The 24,466-nt window shown below is 49.2% G+C and overlaps 1 protein-coding gene across 8 annotated transcripts in view; it reads right to left on the bottom strand.

The window, feature by feature from the left end:
* ANK3 (ankyrin 3) overlaps window positions 1-24,466 on the bottom strand; it is a 2,768,233-nt gene that overhangs the window by 587,482 nt on the left and 2,156,285 nt on the right. For 2 of the 8 annotated variants that reach the window (XM_069611214.1, XM_069611215.1), the window contains one exon: window positions 12,349-12,381. The exons of the other annotated variants lie outside the window; for them this stretch is intronic. In XM_069611214.1, coding sequence (XP_069467315.1) covers window positions 12,349-12,381 — 33 coding nt within the window. The remainder of the gene's footprint in view (window positions 1-12,348; window positions 12,382-24,466) is intronic. 8 annotated transcript variants of the gene reach the window in all.

The raw sequence follows: 24,466 nt of genomic DNA, 5'->3' as shown, positions 1-24,466 counted from the left end.
GAAGGGATGGCCACCTGGAATATCACCTTAATGGTGGGTAATCTGAAAGAACATGCATGCAAAGGCTCCAACGGAGTGGAGTGCCCATAAGGAATGTCAACACTAAATTCAAATCCCACTCCAGAACCAGAAACTGCTGTGGTGTAAACTGGTTGCACATTTCGTGCAATGATTGCACAACAGTGGGAAATATGAAGAAAGGGTTTTGCTCAGGGGTCCTTTTAAACACTGAGATAGCAGCCAGGTATCACTTTACAGTGCCAATCTGTATGCCTGTCTGGGCCAAAGATGGTAAAAGTTCCAACACTGAGAAAACAGAACAGGATAAAAGGTCCAGATCCCAGGAATGTATGCCATCTCCAGGCATAACTATGGCATGTCTCTGAGCTGAGAGTTCATCCGGAATGTCGTTCGACAAGTCCCACTCTTGTAGCTCAACATCTCAGCAGACAAGCATTTAGGTTTAGGTGGAGGAACCGCCCCTGCGAGAGCAGATCCAATGTCATTGGAAGGCACCATGGAGGGCAGATGGACGGGTCCGGCAACTCCTGGTATCAAGTTCTTTGAACCTAGTCTGGAGTGATCAAGATCAACATGGACCGGAAAAGGCGCAGTCTCCTGAGAAACAGCTGGATGACCAGCATTGGTGGAAATGCATAGAGGAGGTTGAACGTCCAGTTTACCGTCGAAGCGTCTCCCAGAGCTTGCTACTGAGGAAATTCCATGGAGCAGAACAACTCACACTTTCTGTTCACGCTGGAAGTAAAGAGGTCCGCTTCAGGAGTTCCCCAGCGGGAGCAAATCTCTGCCATAACTTCTTGGCAGTGCTCCCACTTATGGAAGGCCGAAGTCTGTCTGCTCAAGGCATCTGCCGTAACATTCTAATTTTCTGACAAGGTGAGCTGCCATCAGAGACACAACATTCTCCAGATCCCAGAACCACAGTCGCATTGCTTCTCCACATAGCGGCAAGGTCACCACACCACCTTGCTTGGTGAGGCAATGCATAGACACTGTGTTGACTGTCAGCACCAGCGCAGACTTTTACAGAGGGAAGGAAGACGACCAGGACCAGCCTGATTGCTCTCAAATCCAGCAAGTTGATTTGTTCCCCAGTCCCAGAGGGATACCACATTCCCGTCAAGTCAGACAGATGAGCACCCCAACCATTCAAGGATGCATCAGTGACTAGCGTAACTTGAGGTCAGATTTACCGAAGCGATGAACTGTTTAACAGATTGTCTGGCAGAGACCACCATGCAAGGCCTAGAGAAACTGAATTCAATACGTGCACAAGATCTGCCATGTCTCCCTGAAATTGAGACCAGTGGCAACGGAGGAGCCACTGATGCGATCCCATGTGTAGACGGTTCTATGTGATATCATCGACTACTGTTTTTTTGATGGGTGTTTTTCCAAAATTAATTTGGCAAAAAAACGAATTACATTTTTTATTTTGGGGTGGGGGTCACCCAAAGCCTCCATCCCACCTATTTTTTTTTACTGTTCCTGACCCGCCCCAACCCTTAATATGCGCTTTACCACCAGCCAAAAGAAATTTGATGTGTTTTTTCGGCAAAAATGTTTCAGAAAAACACACATCGAAAAAACTACTGTCGATGATTGGACGTCGTACCATGTAGACAGGCCTCCAGGACCATCAGAATTGCAGGAGGCCATGAGACCCACCAAACGCAGGAAGGCTGAAGTGGGAACTTGTCCCTGGGATTGGAGGAATTGCACCATCCGAAAAATGTTCGTCCCTCGGTCCTCAGGCAGAACTGCTCAGCCCAGGCGAGTGCCAAAGACCATTTTGATCAAACGAATGGACGGGGACAGTGAAACTCAATATGTTTTGAAAATCCCAAGCTGTGCAACAGACTGCTTGGATGACATGAATGCCCTCCCAACACATGAATGTCCTTCCTCCTGAGGCAAGCCACCACCACCACCACCACCGCTAGCAGCTTGGTGAAAAACTTGGGAGATGAAGAAAGACTGAGCGGCAGAACTTTGAACTGGTAAAGATCTAGGCCCCCAATGAACCTCATGTGAATAGGGACGTGGAAGTAGGCATTCTGAAGGTCCAGTGATATCCACCAGTACTGCAGATCGAGGGCTTGGAGGATCTAGGCTAGAATTATCATCTTGAATGTGTACTTGCATAGGTACAAATTCAGAAGCCTCAGATCCAGAATAGCACGTAAGCCCACGACCTCCTTCGGAACCACAAAATAGATGATTGCCTTGCCAATGACTTCAAGACAGTCATCACCCAGGCTGTTGACCTGGTGGCACCTCTCACCCTCAAAAAAGCCAAGAAATCCAAACATTCTAACGCCTGGTTCAATCAGGATTTCCTTAAGTTACGTGATGAAAAAAGGATTGCTCCCAATACTTGGATCAACAACTCCACCAAGGCCACTAGAATCGCCTTCAAATCCATCTCAAAACAATACAAAACTGCCATCACCAATGCTAAAGCCTCATCCTACAATATCAGGATAGCTATTGCTAAATCCAGAAGTAGAGAAATATTCACCATTTTCAGAGAATTGGAGACCCCCACCTCTCCCCAGTCTCCAATATTTTTTTTCCCCCAATACATTTTTATTAACAGTTTTCAATGAAACAGGTACACAACAACCCCTTTTTCTGCAACATCTCCCCCCTCCCAACCTCCATCACCCCCCCACCCCCGATCCAAGAGGTCTGATGATAGCATAACATCGACATTAGGAACAAAAAAAAAGTAGTTATAAGCATAATGCATGCTAAATTGCTGAGGCTGCCCAGGTGGGTCGTTGGATTACGTTCTCAAACCGGCCTCTCCAAAGGGTGGCTGTGTTAACAGACCCAAGTCTTCACAGGTCCGATTCGTCCTGTGGGCTAATAATGCCCAGTAGTTCCATAGCCTTGGGGCACCAGGCCCGGCGGGCTCCCGCTTTTAGGTACGTTAGCAAATTGGCCCAGTCTGACGTGAATCGCATGTGAAACCCCTGGATTGAGTAGGTGAGCCATTCAATGGCCACCAATGATCAGAGCTTAGCGACCCACTCATGTTCCTGTGGGGGGTCCCTCGACTTCCACTTCCTGGCAAGGACCAACGCTGCCGACCATAATAATTATCACGTAAATTTTGCAGTCCGCTCTAGTGGCAAGAGTTGTCAGCTTCCCGTTAAGGCCTAATAAGTCCAGGCCTCTGTTTTGACCTCGCTTAACTCCCAGCACCTGGGCGACCGCAGCCTGGACCTGGGACCAAAAGGTGTCCATTTTTGGACACTCCCACCAGACGTGAGAACAGGAGCCCACTGCGCCACAATCCCTCCAACACAACAGTGATACATTGGGGTATATTTTATTTAACCTGGTTGGGGTCAGGTGCCACCTCAGCATCAGTTTCAGCCACATCTCACGAATTTGAATGGATCTTGCTGGTTTCGGGATCTGAGACCACAGCTTTACCCATTCCAGTTCCTCTATGCCCGTCCCTACATTCTGCGCTCATTTGACCATATAGTTCCTGGACTGCAAGGTTTCTTGCCGCTTGATGATTTTGTAAATGGACGTCACCACCCCCTTTTCACCCGAGTCGAAAAAGTACTTTTCAAAATGGGGGAGGGAGCGCAAGCCTGTTTGCTTGAGTGATTGCTGGGAGACCCAGTGCCTGATCTGGAGATAGGAAAATCTCTGCTTCTCCCCCAGGGCAAAGTCCTTCTTGCACTGCTCAAATTGTTTCACCTCGCCCCCCACCATCATATCCCCCACGGTCCAGCAGCCCCCGTGGAACCAAGGATCAAAGGTCACCTCGTTGGTGAGTGCTGGAGTGAATTGTGGGTTACCATGCAGAGGGTTATATGGGGAAGGGTAAGTGGTAATGTGTGCCCTCTTGATAGCTTGATCCCATGCATCGCCTGTAGTTGACGTTATATCACTGCAATACAAACGGGAAGGCCTATCGTGCCTCGGCAACCACAGAATCCCCCTCCCGGTCCCTTCCCACCACCGCTCTATCCATCTGCCTCCACACCTTCCCTCTGTCATTTCGTTGCCAATCTCTGATGACTCTAATCTGTGCGGCAAGATAGTATACCCTAAAGTCCGGCTCCCCCACCCCACCCCTGTCCGACAAGGCTTTCATAAGGGAGGCCGCCACTCTTGGGCGCTTTCGGTTCCAGACAAAGTGACTAGTTATTTTTTGTAGGGTCCTAAAGAAAGTCGCTGGGACTCGAACAGGGACGGCTGAAAAATGATAAAGTAACACGTGCAAGATTGTCATCTTTAGGGTGTTGATTCTACCCAACCACGAGATTTCAAGGGGGCCCCAGTCCACCAGTTTCGATTTCACCTTCTGAAGGAGCGGTGGGAAGTTTGCAGAGTATAAATCCCCCGTGGTCTTGGTCAGATGAATTCCCAAATACTTTAGTGAAGAGTCAACCCATCTATAGTTATAAGCCATTCTGAGGTCCTGGACCGCGCTAGCTGACAAGGTGAGAGGGAGCGCTTCAGATTTGTGGGCATTAATTTTTAGGCCTGCTACTTAGCCGAACCTGTTCAATTCCCTTTCCACTGCTAGCAAGGAGGTGATCGGTTGAGTCAGTGAGAATATCATGTTATCTGCAAAGGCAGCGATATTTTGATCCACTCCTCCAAACGTGACCCCCACTATATCCTCTGTCGCTCTCACTGTCTCCAGGAACGGTTCTAGGTGAAGGGCGTAGAGGAGCGGTGACATCGGGCAGCCTTGCTTAGTGCCCTTTCCTACCCGAACCGGGGCTGATATTTGGCCGTTTAAGGCCTAATAAGTCTTATTGCTAGCTGGATTACTGTATTTCGGTAATTTGCCCTTACTCTCTTGATGAAGCCCGGGCCAAACACCACTACGCCCATAGCCGCAAACAGGAACCCCCATTCGACCCGATCAAAAGACTTCTCTGCGTCGATCGCCAAGAAAAGGGTCGGAATGTTCTTTTTCTGTGTCTTTTCGATCAGGTGTGCCAGTCTTCTAACATTGTCCGATGTTTGCCTACCCTTAATAAAGCCCGACTGGTCACTATGTATTAGTTTGGGGAGGATTGATTCAAGACGATTAGCTAGGACCTTGGTGTGAATTTTGGCATCTACGTTTATTAAAGCTATTGGGCGGTAGGATGCGCAGTAGATCGGGTCTTTGCCCTTCTTGTGTATTAGAATGACTTTGGCTCCATTCATCGAGTTGGGGAGATCTCCTGAGGAACCTATGCAGTTAAACAATTTGGTAAGAATGTGGATTAAAATGTCTGTGTGTCTTGTAAAATTCGGATACAAACCCATCTGGGCCTGGGGCTTTGCTGGAGGGTAGCTTATTGGTCACCCTTCTAACTTCATCCGTAGTGATCTCCCCTCCAGGGCCTCCCTATCTTCCTGAGAGATCCGACTGCACCTCGCTTGACACAGATATGCCTCCTGATCTGCACTTGTAGGTTCTCCTGAACGATAGAGGTCTGAATAAAATTTACAAAATTCCCCCTCTATGTCGGGATTCTTAGTAAGGAGGGCCCCTCTCTCACCCTTTATTTTTAGGATTGTTTTGTCACCTGCCTCCTTCCTAAGCTTTCTGGACAACAAGCGGTCTGCCTTGTTGCCTTTGATAAAAGTACCTTTGACGCAGCCAGAGGAGATTTCGCTCAGCCACTCTGGTTTGTATAAGGTTCAGCAGACCTCTCACTGCCCTATACTCACTTTTAGTGGCTGCTGACAACCTACCGCCCATACGAGCCATGACTTCCTCGAGTCTGGCTTCTAGTTGTTGCTCCTCCAATCTCAGCCCCTGTTCCCTTCTGGCCTTGAGTGCTATGATCCTACCCCTAATAGTAGCTTTGAGGGTGTCCCACCAAATCTGAGGGGTCGGGTCTTCCCAGTTATTGTGGTTGGTGAACTCATGTACATCCGCCTCTATTTCCTTGAACAGGATTGGATCCCTGAACAGCGCGGTCGGGTACCTCCATTTCCAAATACCGGGGGGTGCGCTTTGGTCTAGCTATCGAGAGAGTAAGTGGAGAGTGGTCTCCAAGGATAATTACTCCACTTCCAAGGCTATAACTCTTCCCAACAATGGTTTTCATATCCACGCATAGTCTATCCATGAGTGTGACCTATGTGCCTGTGAGTAGAAAGTGTATCCCTCCGCATTGCCGTAAAGATCGCGCCACGCATCGACCAGGGCCAGATCGTGCATTTTCTTCAGGAGGTCCCCTGATGGTCCCCCCCTGTGCATCCCATGAGGTAGTACTCCTGTCTTTGGCGGGGTCCCAGGCTAAGTTAAAGTCTCCCATTAGGAGGATGTTCGCCTTAGAAAATTTCCCTAAGCGGGTGATAATGTTTTGTATATAGGAGTCTTGGGCCTGATTGGGTGCATACAGGGATGCAACTGTGAAGGAATCCGCCTTTTCCTCGAGTATCAACGCTAAGTATCTGCCTTGGTTATCCTTTTGCATATCTCTGCTGGTCAGATCAAGCCCATCTCTCAAGGCGATTAAGACTCCCCCTTTCTTGCTCGCTTGTGTAGCCTGTACCACTCGAGAGTACCCCCGGAATCTTATCCTATGGGTGTCCCTAGTGTGCACGTGGGTCTCCTGCATTGCTACTACGCGGGTGTGTTCCTGCTTGAGGAACCTCTCCACTTTGTTCCTTTTAACCTGGGAATTGAGGCCGTTCACATTTAGTGAAAGCACCTTCAGAGCTTCCGAGCTAGCCATATGGACTGATTGTGCGAGATCTACGTAACCCTGTTGTAGCCCCTGAGCCCCTTGCCGTACGCTTTATGATGTATGCACACAATTCGTGGGCCGCTGAATGGGCCCTCAAGACCTGTACCTTGGATCTTCGCCCCCCCACACCTCTGTCCCCAGCCCCCTCCTCCCTGCCCCCTTGCCCTCAGCCCTTCCCCCCTTTCCAGGCGAATCCGGCTGGCACCAAGCCCCCCTCGTGATCCGTCTACGAGAGCAAAACTCAATAACAAACCTAGAAACTCCTCTTGTGGAATTTGCGGGAACACCCCTTACCATTCCAAGGTGTCGGGTCCCTCCCTCTGACCCATTGCCTCCCGCTCTTGTGTAGGCGCTAATCTCTGATAGCCATATACGCACGCTGATTAAATCTATTGTGTGCCCTCCCCAGGGTTGATATAGGAATATGGTTCGTGCTCCTTAATTTTCTTGTAGGCCCCTCTTCCCAGTTTGGTCTCCCTGATCTGGCACATGATCTCGTGACTGGGATCTGCGCTGGGATTGTTTTCGTTCCCTCCTTGATTTCTTTGGGCCCGCTTCTGACCATTCCCAAGGCTTCCGGGAGACTGCTCGCACAGTCTGGGGCGCTCGTGGCAGTGGAGTATCGTCCTCAAGGCCTAGTAGAGCTATACCCCGGTCACAGGTCGTAATTTTATGGTTCTTCCCCTGCCATAGAAAATTGAGGGCGAATGGGTGGAGCCACCTGTAGCGCACTTATTTTTCTCGTCGATGGGCCAGGATCAAGGCCATGCGCCGTCTCCTATTCAAGGTGATTTGGGATAAATCTTGATATAGCTGAATTCCTATACCATTGTGGGTTATCTGGCCCGCCTTCCTGGCTGCTTGCAGGATCCTCTCTTTCTGTGTGTAGCTATTTAACGCCACCAAAACATCTTGTGGTCTTGCTCCCGGTTCCAGGCGCTTCAGCCCAGACCTGTGGACCCTATCGAACTTAATATCATCTATCTGGTCAGCTTCAATGAGGTCTCCAAAAATGTATTTCATTGTTTCGGCCATATCGTGATCCTGGACTGCTTCTGGCAGGGATTTAACCCGTATATTGGACCTTCTGGACTGGACCTGTTCTCCAAACCCTCGGCCCTCAGTTCGAGGTTATAAGTTTCTGCAGCTAAGGTTTCCAATAGGGAGTACGCTTTTCGTGCGTCTTCAGTCAACTTCTGTATGGCCCTCTCATTCGTGTCCACCCGCTCTTCCATTTTGTTGAAGTCCCTTTTTATGTCTTGTAGGCCCTCGGCCAGGTCTTCCCTTAGCGCGTCCATCTGTTTCTGCCCTGCTTCCGTGATGTTCTCTATGATTTCCCCAAGGAGGGTCCTTAGCAGTGATTGGGTAACCAGCTGTTCTTGTGGTTCCTAGGTGGTGACCGGGGCCGACTGCTTGGACCCCGTCCCTGGGATCCTGAGGTCTCTGCTCTCCAAGTTCCTTGGCCCAGATCTGGGCTAGTAACCCATCTTGAGACTTTTTCGCCATCTTGGATGAGGCTGGGGTGTCCTTGGACTTACTTCTGGACATGCTGCCGGGGGCTGGGGGACCTACAGGAAGGCACTGCTTTTCTCTGCTCTACGATGTGGATTCCGGCGTTGATTATTCTTGTACAGACACCCCCTCGTTTATAGCTGGGAGGAATGCGTCTGCAGAGCTGCCTAACGGTGTGCTGGCTAATCGGGGCCTTCCGCCACTTCCATGTTGGCCCTACGTTGATTTAAGACAGCCCTCCTCTTGGAGTGTCTTACTAGCTCCCTGTGCCCAAGGCAGCCCTTGGCTGTATAACTCTGCTGTTGGGGGCGGGGTGCCAGATCTCAGGGTCCCCCGCCCGCTCCCCTCTTCTGTGGAGGGGACAACCACCACAGCCGCTGTTCGGGGTCCCGAATGTCCCAGCTGTGAGGGGAGGGGTGCGCGGAGGGCCCCACCTTCTCTAGTGCTCGTCCATGGCCCCCTGCAACTCCCCCACTTACTTGGATTACAGACTTGACGTGCCGGTCTGGGGCTAGACCTCGACCCCTGGATGGGGGGGGGGGGAAGTATCTTCTGGTTGCGGGTTGCCCCCCGCTGCCACGCAGGGTCCAAGCCTCCCCCGACGCAGGTCCCAACTCCCTTCGGCAGATGTACCGCCACGGCTTCTCTGCGTTGCCGGCCCCGACACCAGTCCTTTGCCACGGTCACTCTGGCACCTGCAGCCTGACCCGCCTTCCTGGCTTTGGGTACGTGGGGTCCCGGCGGCCTCCTCTCGTTCCGCGGGTGGGCGCAGTCCGGCGAATGTCTGCTGCGGCACCCTGGGTCCAGCACCACCGAGCTCCTGGTGCGGTGGCCGCAGCTCGCCAACATCCTGCGGGGGCCCCGAGGGCATCGGATCTGTTTTGGCCACCGGCCGTCACTCGAATTGGAGCCCGCCTCTTCCACCCGGCGCGGCAGGCCCCGGGGCTCCCTGTATTCGTGGTGGAGTGCAGTGGTTGCAGCGGGGCTGTTTCCATGGCCCCACGCCTGCCGGGTGATTGCTCCACACCGGACGGTTCCCGGGGAGGGCTACTTCACCGTCGTATCTGCTTCTGCGTGCACTTTACTAATTGCGGTGCGGGAGCTCGGGGCGACGTATCTTCACTCACCCACCGCAATCTTCGAATCCCCTCTCCTCCAGTCTCCAATATTGAAGGATGAAGCCTGGTGTAACACCATCCAGTCTGCCATGCTCAGCAAACTGGAAACCTTGCAAGCCAAACTCCTCACACACCAACAAGAGCTCACTAAACTGATCTCCAGTACTCAAAGAGACCTCACACCAGGAGACAAGCCCACCTTATCTCCCGTGTTCGACTTCAAAGATATGAGTGAGAAGGAGGTTACCTCACTTCTCCAATCCATCAAACCCTCCAATTGTAAGGGTGATGCCTGCCCCGCCCAAGTCATCAAGAACTGTGCCCCCTCCCTAGCCCCTATAATCACAGCATTCATTAATGCCTCCTTCCGTTCTGGCTACGTCCCAATGGGACTTAAGGAAGCATGGGTTCGTCCGCTCCTAAAAAAGCCCTCACTTGACCCCTGCAACCCAGGGAACTACAGGCCTATCACCACCGTCCCCTTCCTGTTGAAAATCCTGGATAAAGAAGCCTACCTGCAAATTCAGCAATTCCTAGAAGACAACCACCTCCTAGGAGTCAGGCAATCAGGATTCAGACCTCGTCACGGGACCGAGACAGCTCTCCTTGACCTCAAAAACCAAATCGATGATCTCCGAGATGTAGGCAAACCTCCATGCACTTCTCCTACTGTTGGACCTCTCAGCAGCTTTTGATCTGGTCGACCACAAAACTCTCTGCCAGTACCTCTCGTCAGTAGCCAACTTCTCTGATAGGGCTTGCAAATGGATTGACTCATTTCTTAAGGACAGAGCAATGAAAGTCTTCTCTGACTCTTCAAGTGCCAACCCCATAACCATCAAATGTGGGGTTCTGCAAGGCTCCTGCACGGCCCCCACCCTCTACAACCTATTCACAAGGCCACTGTTCATAATCCTGGACTCCCTGGGCATCTCATACACAAACTATGCTGATGACACCCAGGTACTCCTCCCCCTCTCGGGAGATTACCAGACCGACCAGAACACCCTCAATTCCATCTACACAACAATCCAATCCTGGATGGCAGAAAACAGGCTATGTCTCAAAAGTGAGAAAACTGAACTACTCTTAGTTGTTTCCCCTTCCACCTTGAGCAAACTGGATAACAATTATTCCACCTTCTCCATTGACAACATCCCCATCACCGTGTCACCCTCCATCAAAACACTAGGTGTTTACCTAGAACCAGACCTAACCATGGAGAGGCAGGTCAACGTCATTGCCACCTCATCTGCCTATCATTCTAAACTCATCAATGCAGTCAGACCCTTCCTATCTCAAAAAAATTGCCTTACCATCGCCAGGGCCATAATTGGCTCCAGGCTTGACTACTGTAATGCACTATTCTCTGCCAAGAATGTCGCCAAACTCCAAATCATTCAAAATAACGCGTTCAGAGCCGCCACCAGCCTCAAGCGTAGAGAACACATCTCGGTACTTAGAAGACAGGTCCACTGGCTCCCAGTTAAGGAGAGGATCAAATTCAAAGCCTTGGCTTTGACTCACAAGTGCCTTCACGACCTTGCCCCACCCTACTTGTCATGCAGAATCACCAAACTCGCCACCCTCAGACCTTCCAGATCACTTTACTCTAACCTCCTATCGGTTCCCAGAACCCGTAAGGTCCGGGCAGGCGGCTCCAGCTACCCTGCTGTCGCACCCCTACTCTGGAACTCTCTACCGCCCAACATCAGGACCATTGAATCTCACTCAGTCTTTTGCAAAGCGATCAAAACTAACGTCTTTATCTAACTGCTCTGATTTGGATTGTATAACAACTTGCACCTACATGTATTCTGTGTTCCCTGTAAACACTCTCTCTGAACTGAATTGTAACAATCTTTCCTGGGCAGCTTCCTTGTAACCCTTAATCAAGCCTTCTTGAGCTCTGACATAGCGCCTCGATGCCTGCGGGCTGTAGCGCGCTCCACAAACCTAAATAAATAAATAAAGATGCAGTACCATCCCCTCCAATGTATTGAACACGGTACCAGTTCAATCACGTGGACCGGTGGTCAAAAGACAATCTGGCCAGGGCATAGGAGGCATTAATAGCTCTGAGTGCAAGACTCAGGAACCATGCCCCTTTCCTCACAATCAAGATGTGCAGGAGTTCCCATCTTACAAGAGAACTGTTGGTCTGTTTTTGGAGTATTTGGGGCTTTATTACCTAGCTTGAATGGCTGGGCGCCCACCTTGCCCAGTCTAATGCAGCCCGCAAAGATGAAAAATATATGCCAAACCTGGGTGATAGAGAAGCCATAGCTGGGCTCCCTTGCTAGCTCTGTTTGCATGAGGCAGCTTTAAGGACGGGAGCACGTTCTAGGCTAATTGGAAGCTTCCCATTTGAATGTGGAATGCCATATTCAAATCAGGGAACTTCCCTTGCGCAGGCCGCTCGCAGGTTATCTCCGCTGGCACACTCAGAAGGGGTGGTCAGCCCTCCAGTACTTTACATTTGAGCTCCAAGTGCACACAGTGGCTGAAATCATGCATATTTGCAAATGTATGACATTATGATTCCAGTGCAAGTTAAGTAATATGGTCAATGTTTCTTTCTTTCTTTCATACCAGTGGTCACGTGTCTCTCAATATTGAACATTAAAAAACTTCACTCCAAACTTTACAGACAAATGTATTAAATATCTCCACACTGTGCCCTACCAGTACAGAAAGCAACATAGAATCATAGCCAAATAGATAGATAGAATGGCCAAACCTTCATTTCTAAACAAAAAGTGCAACTATTAGTTCAGCAATGCTTAGAATTATCAAGTGGGGCTTAATGGATGACCACTTTGGTCTGTTAGGGCCTGGTACGAATTCCAGTGTGTCGAAGCATGCTAAAAACAATTCACAAACATAACAGTGCAAGTTCTGACTCAGGATTAATAGTTAGAATCAACACACACACAAACTGTGAGGCTTCACACATTTAAATGTACCACCTTGCATCATACTGGGGAAGTAGAGAGAAATAGCTGCAAAATAATGTACAAATCAGGTGAGACGCAATATTAAACATGAGGTATAAAACAGAAATGTAATACTGATACAAAGAATTGGTGCTGATTAGCAAACTGTAACAAACTAGTGTAACCATTATAACAAGCGTTGGCAAAGCTGAGAGTTTTAGCTTCGTTTAGGCATGGGATAGGTATTCTCTAGGCACTGCCATAATGGTAAAAGTTGGCGATAAGATGCAACAGCTAGCAAAAGAGGATAATAACTGCCATATTATGGCCGTGTCTGGAAAATGGCCATCTAAAGCCTATACAAGAGCCAAAACTGTTGGCTTTGTCAATGTCTGTTTTAATATGAATTTAGTGCAACAAATATAAGCAAGGACACATATATTGCTTTCATATCACGTGGCTGAAGACATTATTACTGCACCAGGAATTGCTTTACATCTGCAATTAAGCGACTACTTTTCAGACGACTGGTTGGAAATGTCATTGGAATCCCCTATAAACTACATATCTAGCTTAAAGAGATCCAGTGGGTGATGGGATAGTGGGTGGGAATGGTGACAGGGACTAGCATGGCCAAGTGCCGCTCAATGGGTGGGTATAAATCCAGACAATACCCAAAGGCCAAAGGCTGTGTGTGTTCCTACTCCCATTTCATCTCTTGTGTCTTCACTTCCCATGCCTGCAGCTCTCACAGAGCCACTTAATACCCCAAACTGAAAATGCTCATGATGACAAATGTGACGTTAACATTCACTGCTATTATTTGATGAAAAGTATGATGGAAGAATTTCTCTACCTTTCACATTCAAAAATTGATTATAAAAACATGATACTCTTTAAATGCCTAGTACCTTTTCTTGTGAGGACGGCATTAGCCGATTTTGATAGCAAACATTAGATAAACCAGTCAATTAACAAGCATCAAAATACAGTGTTATACCAAATTGTGCATAACCTTCAAATACACGAACCACGTTCGTTGACTTTAGAGTCGACCCTTTTTAAGATCAGAGAAAAGCTGTGAATTATATTCACAGCATCAGAAGATGCGAATGACTCCAGAAGTTCAGGTGTAGGTGGAGAAACATGATGGGCACCCATTGACCACTGACCCCCATGGGTCATGGGGAGTATTTGTTTGTTATTTGTGTGCTTTATGTACAGTACAACATACATGCTTTATTTGTTAGAGCTCAAACAAACAATGTAAGAACGGAAACTGTGGTGTGTGAATGCCATCATTTAGCAAAATACACTTAACTATCAATTCAGGTCTGCCAATAATCTCCATCGCCTGGACTTCAAGCGGAACATTATTAGTTTGGAATGTCTCCAATGAAAGACTCATTCTTAATCTTAGAATCACAGTCCATGCTTGTTTTTATGTTAGACCTGTAGGCACATCCGATCTTCTCACCATTAACTTCTTAAACTTCGAATACTTGTTCAGAGATGGTCCTCCCCCTCGGGATGTTTTTTTTTTTAATGCAAATTAGAATTCACCACTTGAAAACAACAGTTTTTTTACAATTAGGTCCAAATATTCAATTTTTACTGTTGTGTTTTGGAGCAGATCAGCTTATGTGTTTTGTGGTCTGTGCACAGTTTATGCCTTATTTTGCCCCCAAATCACAAACTTTCTGCACCCAATTTGCCACAGCTGAACATTATTTGGCTTTTGAAACAGCCAAACAGTGATTGCTGGAATACTTTCACTCAATCCTAACTGTGCAACAACTCTGTCTGAGCACTTCTCAAAAGGCATAGGGGCAAGAGTAAGGGTCTGATTCACAGAGGTTTTCCCAATGGGGTTTGCCATTATAAAATGCTTCTGTGAATTAGGCCCCGAGTGACTTCTGGTAGACGGAAAACTTTCCCTATCACTTTTCTGGTGTTCATAGATAACTGCCTTGTGCCTCGTCTGAGGTGTTATGGGATCCAGAGGCTGGCAGAGATACTTTATAGAACTTTCTCTCCACCAGGGAGGTCAGAAAGAAATGTTTATATGGAAGTGGGCAGATGTCTGCTATTGCTATCTTTAATCATGGAACAGGGTGCTAAATACAACTAGATTAAAACGGGCATTGATCCTAAATAACATGTTTTTCTCTAGTGCACACAAACCATCATACAAAGAAATTGGCTTACAATGCCATTACACGTTTGTTTAATGGCAACAGTAATGGCTTTAATACTAGGTTTCTCCCAAAAAAAGCTTTGGGCATTTGAACTCAGGGTGCTTTGGTGTGCTTTTCAGTTTGCGCAAACCACACTGAACAAGATGAGGCATTGGTTGCTTTAATTCATTTTCACAATACAAATAAATTCAGCAGCAACTGCTAAAAGCATGCACAGGACCACTTCAGTATTCTGCTCCAGGGTGTTATGCAGTAACAGACATGCAAGCCTTATGGGGCAAAATCAGTGAGGATCTGCCTGCATTAGTTACTTTTAGTGTTCTATTCTACCAGAGTATCAAATACTGACTGCTTCTCTGTCGCCAACATAAAAAATAGTGCTGCAATGCCTGCATGTGTTATTGAGACACCCCATTAAGACTGGGCTTGTGAACGCCCATTGCTAAGGGGCTTAGGTCTGCATGCTTTCAGTCAGAGATGTGTTGCTCTTCTTCGGTCAGGATCTGTTAGATGTATGGAGGTGAAATAGATTTGATGCCTTGCGGGCCACATGTCAGACATATCTTTGACATTCCCCTGGCTTGCTGTGGAGTGGTTCCACAGTAAGGTTTTACTTATGTACACGAGACAGTGACGGGCAGGATTTATGCCGCCCAAAGTCCCCTGCCATTTTCCCACCTCCTGCCTCTTTACGATGAAACAGGTTTTATTCTTTCGGGGCCAACTTGCGTTTTCCCTGAAGCATTCTGTCGAAGGAATCTGGGTGCATACTATTTGCAGTGGTGCGCGAGAACGCCCCCCACCAGTGTTGATCCTCATCGGGTTTAGGTGTGTCAGGTCCAGGTGTTGGGTTGTGTGCAATATGTCCACTGGTGAGCTTTTCTGCAACGCGCAGTAATATACATCTCTTTTATCCGACAAGGGCTGTCCCCACGGTCAACAAATACTAGAAAATGTCTTTGTGGGCAAGTGTATCTTTGGTGTCCCTTTTATGTGAAAATTCCAATTTTCCTGAAAAGTGCTACTGTTTAGGTTGTGAATTCCGTGATTGTCCATTTGCATGTTAAAGCCGTAACCCCACCTACAGCTGACAGAATAATTTGTGATGGCGCTTGCGCTCCTTCCCAGCAGGCTAAGGTCTGTCGCGTAACGATCAGCGATTTGAAACTACTGCAGTGGTGACCCAGTACAAAAGCATTGTAACATAACAAACGAGGCAAACTAAATCATTTGGGTTTGAAGACAGTGGGAAGACATGCCAAATGTCAGTAGCAATGTTCAAAGTCACTGAGATTCTCAAATACCCGTCAGTCCTGTTCTTTGAGCTTGACAGCATCAATCCGCGTGTCTGGGAGTTTTCAGAGGCACCTATTCAGCGTCGGGTTGGTGAGCAAGTCAATATATGGTTTAGTTCACAAGCATCAAAGGCGCTCGGCACGAAGCAGCTTGAGACAGGCAGGTGATGTTCCTTTGTCTTTGGGTTGCTCTGAGATCCAGTCCAGTGTCCCAAAGGATAAGCCAGGAAGGTTGCCAGAGAACACTTGCAAGGCTGCCTCTCCCAGTAGGCAGACTCCTGGTCACGAGTGTCTCAGCGGGCAGACAGGCCTGATGCAAACACCAGTCACTCCGAATGTACCCCTGAACTGGGTTGGGGGAGGTTGCTCCCTCCTTTGAGATCCGGGTTTTCACCTCAATGGCAGAGGACTTTGGATCAGACTGTACTCCTAACCAGGTTCCAGGCGAATCCTTCTTCATTAGTACAAAAAGGAATCCAGGGGATAGTCTTCCCCTTTATATAGGAAAACGGCCACAGTGGATTGGTTTCCTTCTAGCCTTCTGTAAGGGGTCCAATCCAATCAGAATCTTCTGCCTGGCAATGTGATGCCCAGGGTGCTTTGTCTGCAGGAAATGGGAAGAGGGGATAGGACTTTTGGGAGCCGTAGCAAAATTCAAGATGGTGGGACCCATCTGCAGACTGCAGCTCTATCCTGGTCTACTCCGACTTCGCCCCCTTTGCCTGTCTCTCGGCATCTAAAAGACTCCATAGATTCTCATCACGGTGTGATTCCCTATTGTCATGACAGAGGCTTGCCTTTGATGCCCTGGTCCCTACCCGCCACTTGGGGGAGTTCCTGTCCTCTGAGAAAGGCTGTCCGCCCTTACCTAGAGACATCAACGGGACTTGAGGGACTGCACCCAAATGGTCCATTTTGGGCAAATTTAGCTCCCAGACAAGTGAATACACAGGAAGCCTTCGGACAGTGTGGTGTATCAGTAGAAACCAAGATGACAATCAACGCCACCAAATGGTTGTGGCTGGTATAATTGTATAATCCCAGGAGCAACCATGCCCAACCAGACATGGATTAAAGTTACATATTAATCTGCCACCGAAACAAACAAATAAATTTAAAACTGCTTCAATTTCAAAGATATTCCAAGTTTTATTGCAAAAAATTTCAAATGCATCTTCGTGTGAGGCAGTCTTGAATTGTCCTTCCAAAATGTAGACTTCTTCCAGTTTTGTAGCAGATTTGGCAACCAAAATCGGGTTTACACTTTTTATTGAACAAACTGGCTTCCCACTCTCTAAAAGCGTAGCCCCATTGCAGCTAGACATGCTGTTGGCATGCCAATTACTCATGCCCAGAAGCCGGTGTACAGGTTGTGTCTTGTTTGTCTATGTTGGAAAGTTCAATAATGCACCTATTGGCTGGCAGGCCCATCTGGGTACAAACCCACCAACACCAGTTTGTAAAACAGAGAAAGGGAGACTGTTTAGCAGGCCTGACTTTCATGGTAGAATCCATTTAGTAGAGCTCCTAAAATTTTTTAACAAATCTAGAGGATTCCCTCTAGAAGGTGGAAATCTATCTCGCACACACACCCACACATAACAAGCACCTTGCAGCAAGTGCATCACCCACTGAAATATCTTATCACTGTCCTGCATGGTAAAGTATACGCTTATATATGCATTAGACTGAACACGCCACCATAATCACTTTATTCATTCACTAAATCAACTGTGGAAACCCGTTTTCCACTAAAATGTTTAAATTTTAAAATAGTTACTCGCGGTAAATCAGTGGTGTTTAGCAATTTTAACATATGTACAGTGATGTCTTTCCTCACATTTGACAGTGTACTGTAGAGGCCAACACGGAAGCCTCTTGAATCCAAGTACTTGGTTGGAATGTCTTTTGACCATTTTGCAGATATGCACTCTATGCTGTGCTTCTCTGTCCTGTCAGAGTTTATGACAATTATTTTGCTTAACAAGTTTCCATAAAGATGTAATACATGTTGTCAGGTGGATGTATGTATTTTGGTTTTATATAGCGCAATCCAAGCTAGGAAGCACCAGAGCACTGTACATGTCCTTGAGGCTAACATATGAGACAAGGGTGGCAGCGTTACAATGTGTGGCCTGGGAGGATCCGGCCAAGTGGGTTGGCCATGATGTGGGAACGCAAGTGGTCTTAGTGGTACCTAGTTACTGACTGAAGTTTAAGATATTTTTTTTATAACAAGTTTTTATTATTAAGAATCGTGTATAAAAACTTGGCAATTATGTTAGACCAATTTCTGCAAACAACTATTCGGCATAACAAACACCCTCCCACAAAAGTCCCTTAGTGACAAAGAAGTGTAAGATATTGAGTTCCTTTCTGAACTGTAGGAGCGTTGGCATGGTCCAGACTGCCCCCAATGAGAAGGCCTCTCGTGTTATTTTCCTACAGCCTTGCAATGGCCTGGCTCCTGGAGGAGCATTACCCACCTGAGCTCATTCGTTTTGCTGCTAAGAGGGCAGGTGTGAGAGTGCTTGTTGCCTTATGAGTAATGCAGGTGTTCTTAAAGCATATTCTGGCTGAGATGGGAAGCCTGTGTAGTCCATTAGGATGGAAACAATGTGGGAGAAACATTTGTTTCCTGTTATGAGTTGTGCAGCAACATGTTGGGCAGCCCTAAGTGGGGCCAGGTGAGTCGCTGGAATGTTGGTGAGGAGGGTGCTTCCCCTTCACCCCCCTGATATCAGAAATGACCAGGGTTTGGGCTGTGTTTCTGAAGTCCTCGGATGGTAAGAAGGGTTTTATCTTCCGGAAGAGGCTTTGCTGGTACAAGGTCAATTGGTCCTTTTGTTGGTATGGTGTATGGTGAGTGCTGTCTATATTGAATCCGAGCGATTTGGCAGTTGGGGCAGGTGAGGTGTAACCTGTCAAGGTGCATGTTATTTAGACACTTTTGAGTGGTACACTACCTAGATGTGTAACTGAGCAGGATGAATTCAGTATTTGTTGGGTTGAAATTCAGGTATGTGCTTGCCATCCAGGCTTGGATGGAGGTGAGATGTCCTGGGTATCCTCGACTTTTAGATATAATTGGGTATCATCCATGTATTGGTAGAGTGACATTTAAGTGTCAGTGAAAAGTGATCCCAGTGACCCCATGTATACATCAAGACTGCTGGGCAGAATATTGAGAGTTGTGGAACGACACAGGTGACCGACCAGGCAGCGGTCTGACCTGAAGTTGGGTATCCGGTCATTGCATCGACAGCCAAACCATCGACAGCCAAACCATCTAAAAAAAAGCATCCCAGGCCCGTCCGCAGGTAGGGGGGATGGTCATGTCATCTGACTCCCCTCCACCTGCGGACGAGGGGACCCCTGGCCGTATGGAGAAGGTCCTGATTGGAGCTGCGTTGCGCACAGCTGTCATTCGTGATGAGGTGCGTGCTTCCCGGGGGGAGCACGCACGTCATCACGAAGAGCACCGTGCCAACGTGGCCCAGTTGGGAGCGGTCATGGTCGGGGGTCTCGTACATGTGTCGGGCACTCTGGCGACCCTCTCCTCCTCTGTGGAGGCTATGCGCCAGTCTTACTCCATGCCGTCTTCCGGCCAGATGCCACCAGGGCCCCCTGTGGACCTGCCCCGACCAATGCAGCCACCTCGGTGGGGATCCCATCCCTGCCACAGTCGGGAGTCGGAGGTCCAGCAGGGGTGGACACACCAGCAACTGGACCCCAGCAGATAGAGGATGTGACGGCATCATCGGGCAGGGCACATGCACGACGGCGTCGGTGGTTTCCATCAGCCTGGATGCCGTCGTGCTGGCACAGGCAGTTGCATCAGAGGCAGCAGCAGGCTCAACGTGGGAGGCATCATGGCTCTGGGCCATCAACATCACGGGTGCAGGCATCGGCCGGAGGGCAGGAGAACCCTGGAATGGGAGTGGCTTCCGTGTGGGAGCTGTTGTGCCAGCAGATAGGGGCGGAGCGGCAGCGGGCAGAGGAGGAACGGCTCACAATGGTCAGGGCAGAGGACTCCATGCGGAGGGCGCTGAGGCGGGCTGAGTGCCTCGAGGGTCTTCGCAGGGAGTTGGAGCTGGACACTGCATTATCCCTGCGGGACCTCGGGGCTAGGGAACATACCCGCCTCCAAGCCATTGAACAGGAGTTCGATGATGCCCTGGCCCATGACAACAGCCAGTGAGCGTCGGACTAGCCCGCTGCCCTTGTAAATAGTTATGTAGTTATTGTTAGGTTTCCTTTGCTTTTTTATTTATTTTGGACCTTTTGGACAATGGGCCACATTTTTGTATATAGTTTTATTTTATTAGGTAGTATTTTTATGTAGGTTTCATTTCTTCAGTTGGGATCATGGACCCTGGTTTGTTTATCTGTATATAGTTGACTGTTGGATTTTTTTTTTTTTTTGATTTAACCATGGAGCAATGGTTTTCGGTATTGTTTTTACCTTGGATTTACTTTCTTGAACTGTGACTTTGGACACCTTTCCTTTGGATTATGATTTGTCGTTTTCATTATTTTACGGACATGCTGCTTTTGGTTTTTGATTCCCATTGTCATTTGTTTATTTTTTATTCCATTTATGCTGTTTTTAATACATTTTTTTCATCAAACTTCAATGTGTAGTATCATCTCATTGGTATCATGCATATCCTGATAAGGGTTTTGAGATTCACGGACACCCATTGGGTGTATGTGAGGGCCATGAGTTCATTTCCAAACTTGCTAATGGGGTTCTATCATGTCATTGCCATTTCTAAGTGGGTGGATGCAATACTCGAGTGGGTGTTTTGCATTTGGAGGCTGACCATAAGGGCCAGGGATCTAGATTGTGATGACATGTTGGCTGGGGGACATGTGTGGGGGCCTGCTGGCAGGTGCCCCGCAATGCTGGGGGCTGGGGGTGCAGGGGGACATGAGTGGGGGCCTGCTGGCAGGTGCCCCGCAATGCTGGGGGGTGGGGTGCAGGGGGACATGAGTGGGGGCCTGCTGGCAGGTGCCCCGCAATGCTGGGGGGTGGGGGTGCAGGGGGACATGAGTGGGACATGAGTGGGGGCCTGCTGGCAGGTGCCCCGCAATGCTGGGGGGTGGGGGTGCAGGGGGACATGTGTGGGACATGAGTGGGGGCCTGCTGGCAGGAGCCCCGCAATGCTGGGGGGTGGGGGTGCAGGGGGACATGAGTGGGACATGAGTGGGAGCCTGCTGGCAGGTGCCCCGCAATTCTGGGGGGTGGGGGCGGTGGGGGTGGAGGGGGACATGAGTGGGACATGAGTGGGGGCCTGCTAGCAGGTGCCCTGCAATGCTGGGGGTGGGGGTGCAAGGGGACATGAGTTGGTGATCAGTAGTGCAAGGAGACATGTGCCTTTGCTGGGGGGCATGCCCATGTTGGGTGGGCTGCCTGCGGGACATGACCAGGGATGCAGGGTACTCCCCTGTGGTGTGGGCTGCCTGCAGGGGCAGTGGAGGGTGTACAGGGGACACCTGGGAGGACCCACACTGCCAAATCACATGTAGGACTCCCCGGCACCCCTGAAATACACGTACCCTGCTGAAATCGCGTGTGAAAATTCTCGCGCACCTCTGGAATACACGCGCCCAGGCCAATCGCATGTGGAACTTCTCGCGCACCCCTGAAATACACGCACACGCTCCCCCAGGCCCGATCGCGTGTGGAACTTCTCGCGCACCTCTGAAATACACGCGCCCAGGCCAATCGCGTGTGGAACTTCTCGCGCACCCCTGAAATACACGCGCCCAGGCCAATTGCGTGTGGAACTTCTCGTGCACCTCTGAACTACACGCGCCCAGGCCAATCGCGTGTGGAACTTCTCGCGCACCCCTGGAATACACGCACACGCTCCCCCAGGCACGATCGCGTGTGGAACTTCTCGCGCACCTCTGAAATACACGCGCCCAGGCCAATCGCGTGTGGAACTTCCCGCGCACCCCTGAAATACACGCGCCCAGGCCAATTGCGTGTGGAACTTCTCGTGCACCTCTGAAATACACGCGCCCAGGCCAATCGCGTGTGGAACTTCTCACGCACCCCTGAAATACACGCGCCCAGGCCAATCGCGTGTGGAACTTCTCGCGCATCCCTGAAATACACGCGCCCAGGCCAATCGCGTGTGGAACTTCTCGCGCACCTCTGAAATACACGCACACGCTCCCCCAGGCCAATCGCGTGTGGAACTTCTCGCGCACCCCTGAAATACACGCGCCCAGGCCAATCGCGTGTGGAACTTCTCACGCACCCCTGAAATACACGCGCCCAGGCCAATCGCATGTGGAACTTCTCGCGCACCTCTGAAATACATGCGCCCAGGCCAATCGCGTGTGGAACTTCTCGCGCACCCCGGAAATACACACGCCCAGGCCAATCGCGTGTGGAACTTCTCGCGCACCCCTGAGATACACGCACCCAGGCCAATCGCGTGTGGAACTTCTCGCGCACCTCTGAAATACACGCACACGCTCCCCCAGGCCAATCGCGTGTGGAACTTCTCGCGCACCTCTGAAATACACGCGCCCAGGCCAATCGCGTGTGGAACTTCTCGCGCACCCCTGAAATACACGCACCCAGGCCAATCGCGTGTGGAACTTCTCGCGCACCCCTGAAATACACGCACCCAGGCCAATCGCGTGTGGAACTTCTCGCGCACCCCTGAGATACACGCACCCAGGCCAATCGCGTGTGGAACTTCTCGCGCACCTCTGAAATACACGCACACGCTCCCCCAGGCCAATCGCGTGTGGAACTTCTCGCGCACCTCTGAAATACACGCGCCCAGGCCAATCGCGTGTGGAACTTCTCGCGCACCCCTGAAATACACGCACCCAGGCCAATCGCGTGTGGAACTTCTCGCGCACCCCTGAAATACACGCGCACGCTCCCCCAGGCCCGATCGCGTGTGAATCTTCTCACGCACGCGTGTTCCCGACACCCGTAATACGCGTTCCCCGCTTTGTGTTTGCTGTTTGCCAGTCCGGTAAACTGGTACAGTGTTGGCGCAGCCCTTTGCGATGGTTTTGCGATCTTGATGGCTTTTCCTTGCGCGAGGGCGTTCTTGGGGGCGTAACTGGCGCTGCTGCAGGGTCGCTGCGCCACTCTGCGCCACGTCTGCTTTTGGAAGCGAGAATCCATGAATACGCTGTGCGCGGAAATTGATTTTATCGCACGCGGCTGGCGCAGACATTTGCAAGGGCACGCTGTGCGCCAGCCGCGTGCGACACTTTTGTGAGGAATTACATGAATCGGCCTGTTAGTATGCTAAGGGTATCCATTAATATTCGAATGAGACTTCTTTTTTCATAAAACATGGCTCTCAAAGGAAAACCAACAATGAATGTCCTAAATGGGTCTGACTGCTCACAAGAAAATAACATTAGTATTAAGATGAAATAAATGAATACTAGTGGGTTTTACCATCAGAATGGTTGTCAAGCAGCAGCGGCACAGAGGTGGCGGCTGTATTTTCCACTCCTGAACAGGGTCGTTTTACTCTCGGTGTTTGGGGGAGGATGGGGAATGACAACAGGGGTGGCAGGTTTGTGTACTTTGAAAGCCATCTTTTATAAACAGATATTTATAAAAGAGTAGTGTGCATAGTACACAAACCATAGTAACGTACGCATACAAATATATAAATGCTTACATGCATTTATATATTTGTATGCGTACCTTACTATGGTTTGTGTACTTTTTTAGGCCACGCCCATCCCATAAGCCATGCCCCAAATTAGCCTCCCCACCCCCTGGATTTCTTAACCCACTTAAAGCCCTGGGCGGGGTCATAACCTATTATGAGAATTAAAGTACCTCCAAATGTAAATAATGAGCAAAAATCCAAAAGCCTGGACTAAAGCTCCCAAACTGCATCCTCATGTCTTTATGGGGTCACGGAAGTTGTCAGTGACTTTCAATATCATAATGACGTAAAGATGCCACACTTGTTCCCACGTTCTGTTTATCAATGTCATAAACAGAGACCAGACCGACTCAACCGGGCATTTAAATGAGTGTCATGTGTCTTAAAGTTGCGTCACAAATGTACCAGAACAGTATATTCCCCATAATGCAATACATCGCCAGAACAGCAAATCAGTGCAGAAACTGCCAGCACACATTCCACGATAGGCATCTGCACAGTAAACGAACCTGCATGACTGATTCTGTGAATGTTAGGTGCTTGCTTGGGTCACCGGTGCAAAGATATCGTGCGCGGAGGATGCAAACAGAGAACGCCATTTTGAAAGCGTCCTATTCGCAGAAAGGAATGGGGAGCTCTAGGCTGCTAGAGGTCTCGTGTTCACATGTTATGAACAGTCTGCATCGTACTGGAACCCGTATGCATAGTGGCATAGTGTTAAGTGGTAGCGGGGATGTAATTTTACTTCTCCTGTACAACAATCCCAACAAAAATGTGTTTTTCCTCAGCATAAAGCAATTTGGAGAGCATCGGAGAAAAACCATGTCAGTGGACACAAATGATCCCTTCGTCAGTTGCACATGGCAGACCCGAAATGGCAACACGTGTGGATGACTATGTTATGTTCAATAGACATCACTGCATTGGGGAACTTGCATCATATTCATTTTTGGGGGACTACGATATATGAATTGAGGTGCCCGATGACAGT

The sequence above is a fragment of the Ambystoma mexicanum genome, chromosome 8 (assembly GCF_040938575.1).
Source record: "Ambystoma mexicanum isolate Mex_15411 chromosome 8, UKY_AmexF1_1, whole genome shotgun sequence".
NCBI classification, from domain to species: domain Eukaryota; kingdom Metazoa; phylum Chordata; class Amphibia; order Caudata; family Ambystomatidae; genus Ambystoma; species Ambystoma mexicanum.
This window is presented reverse-complemented; position numbering and strand designations above follow the sequence as displayed.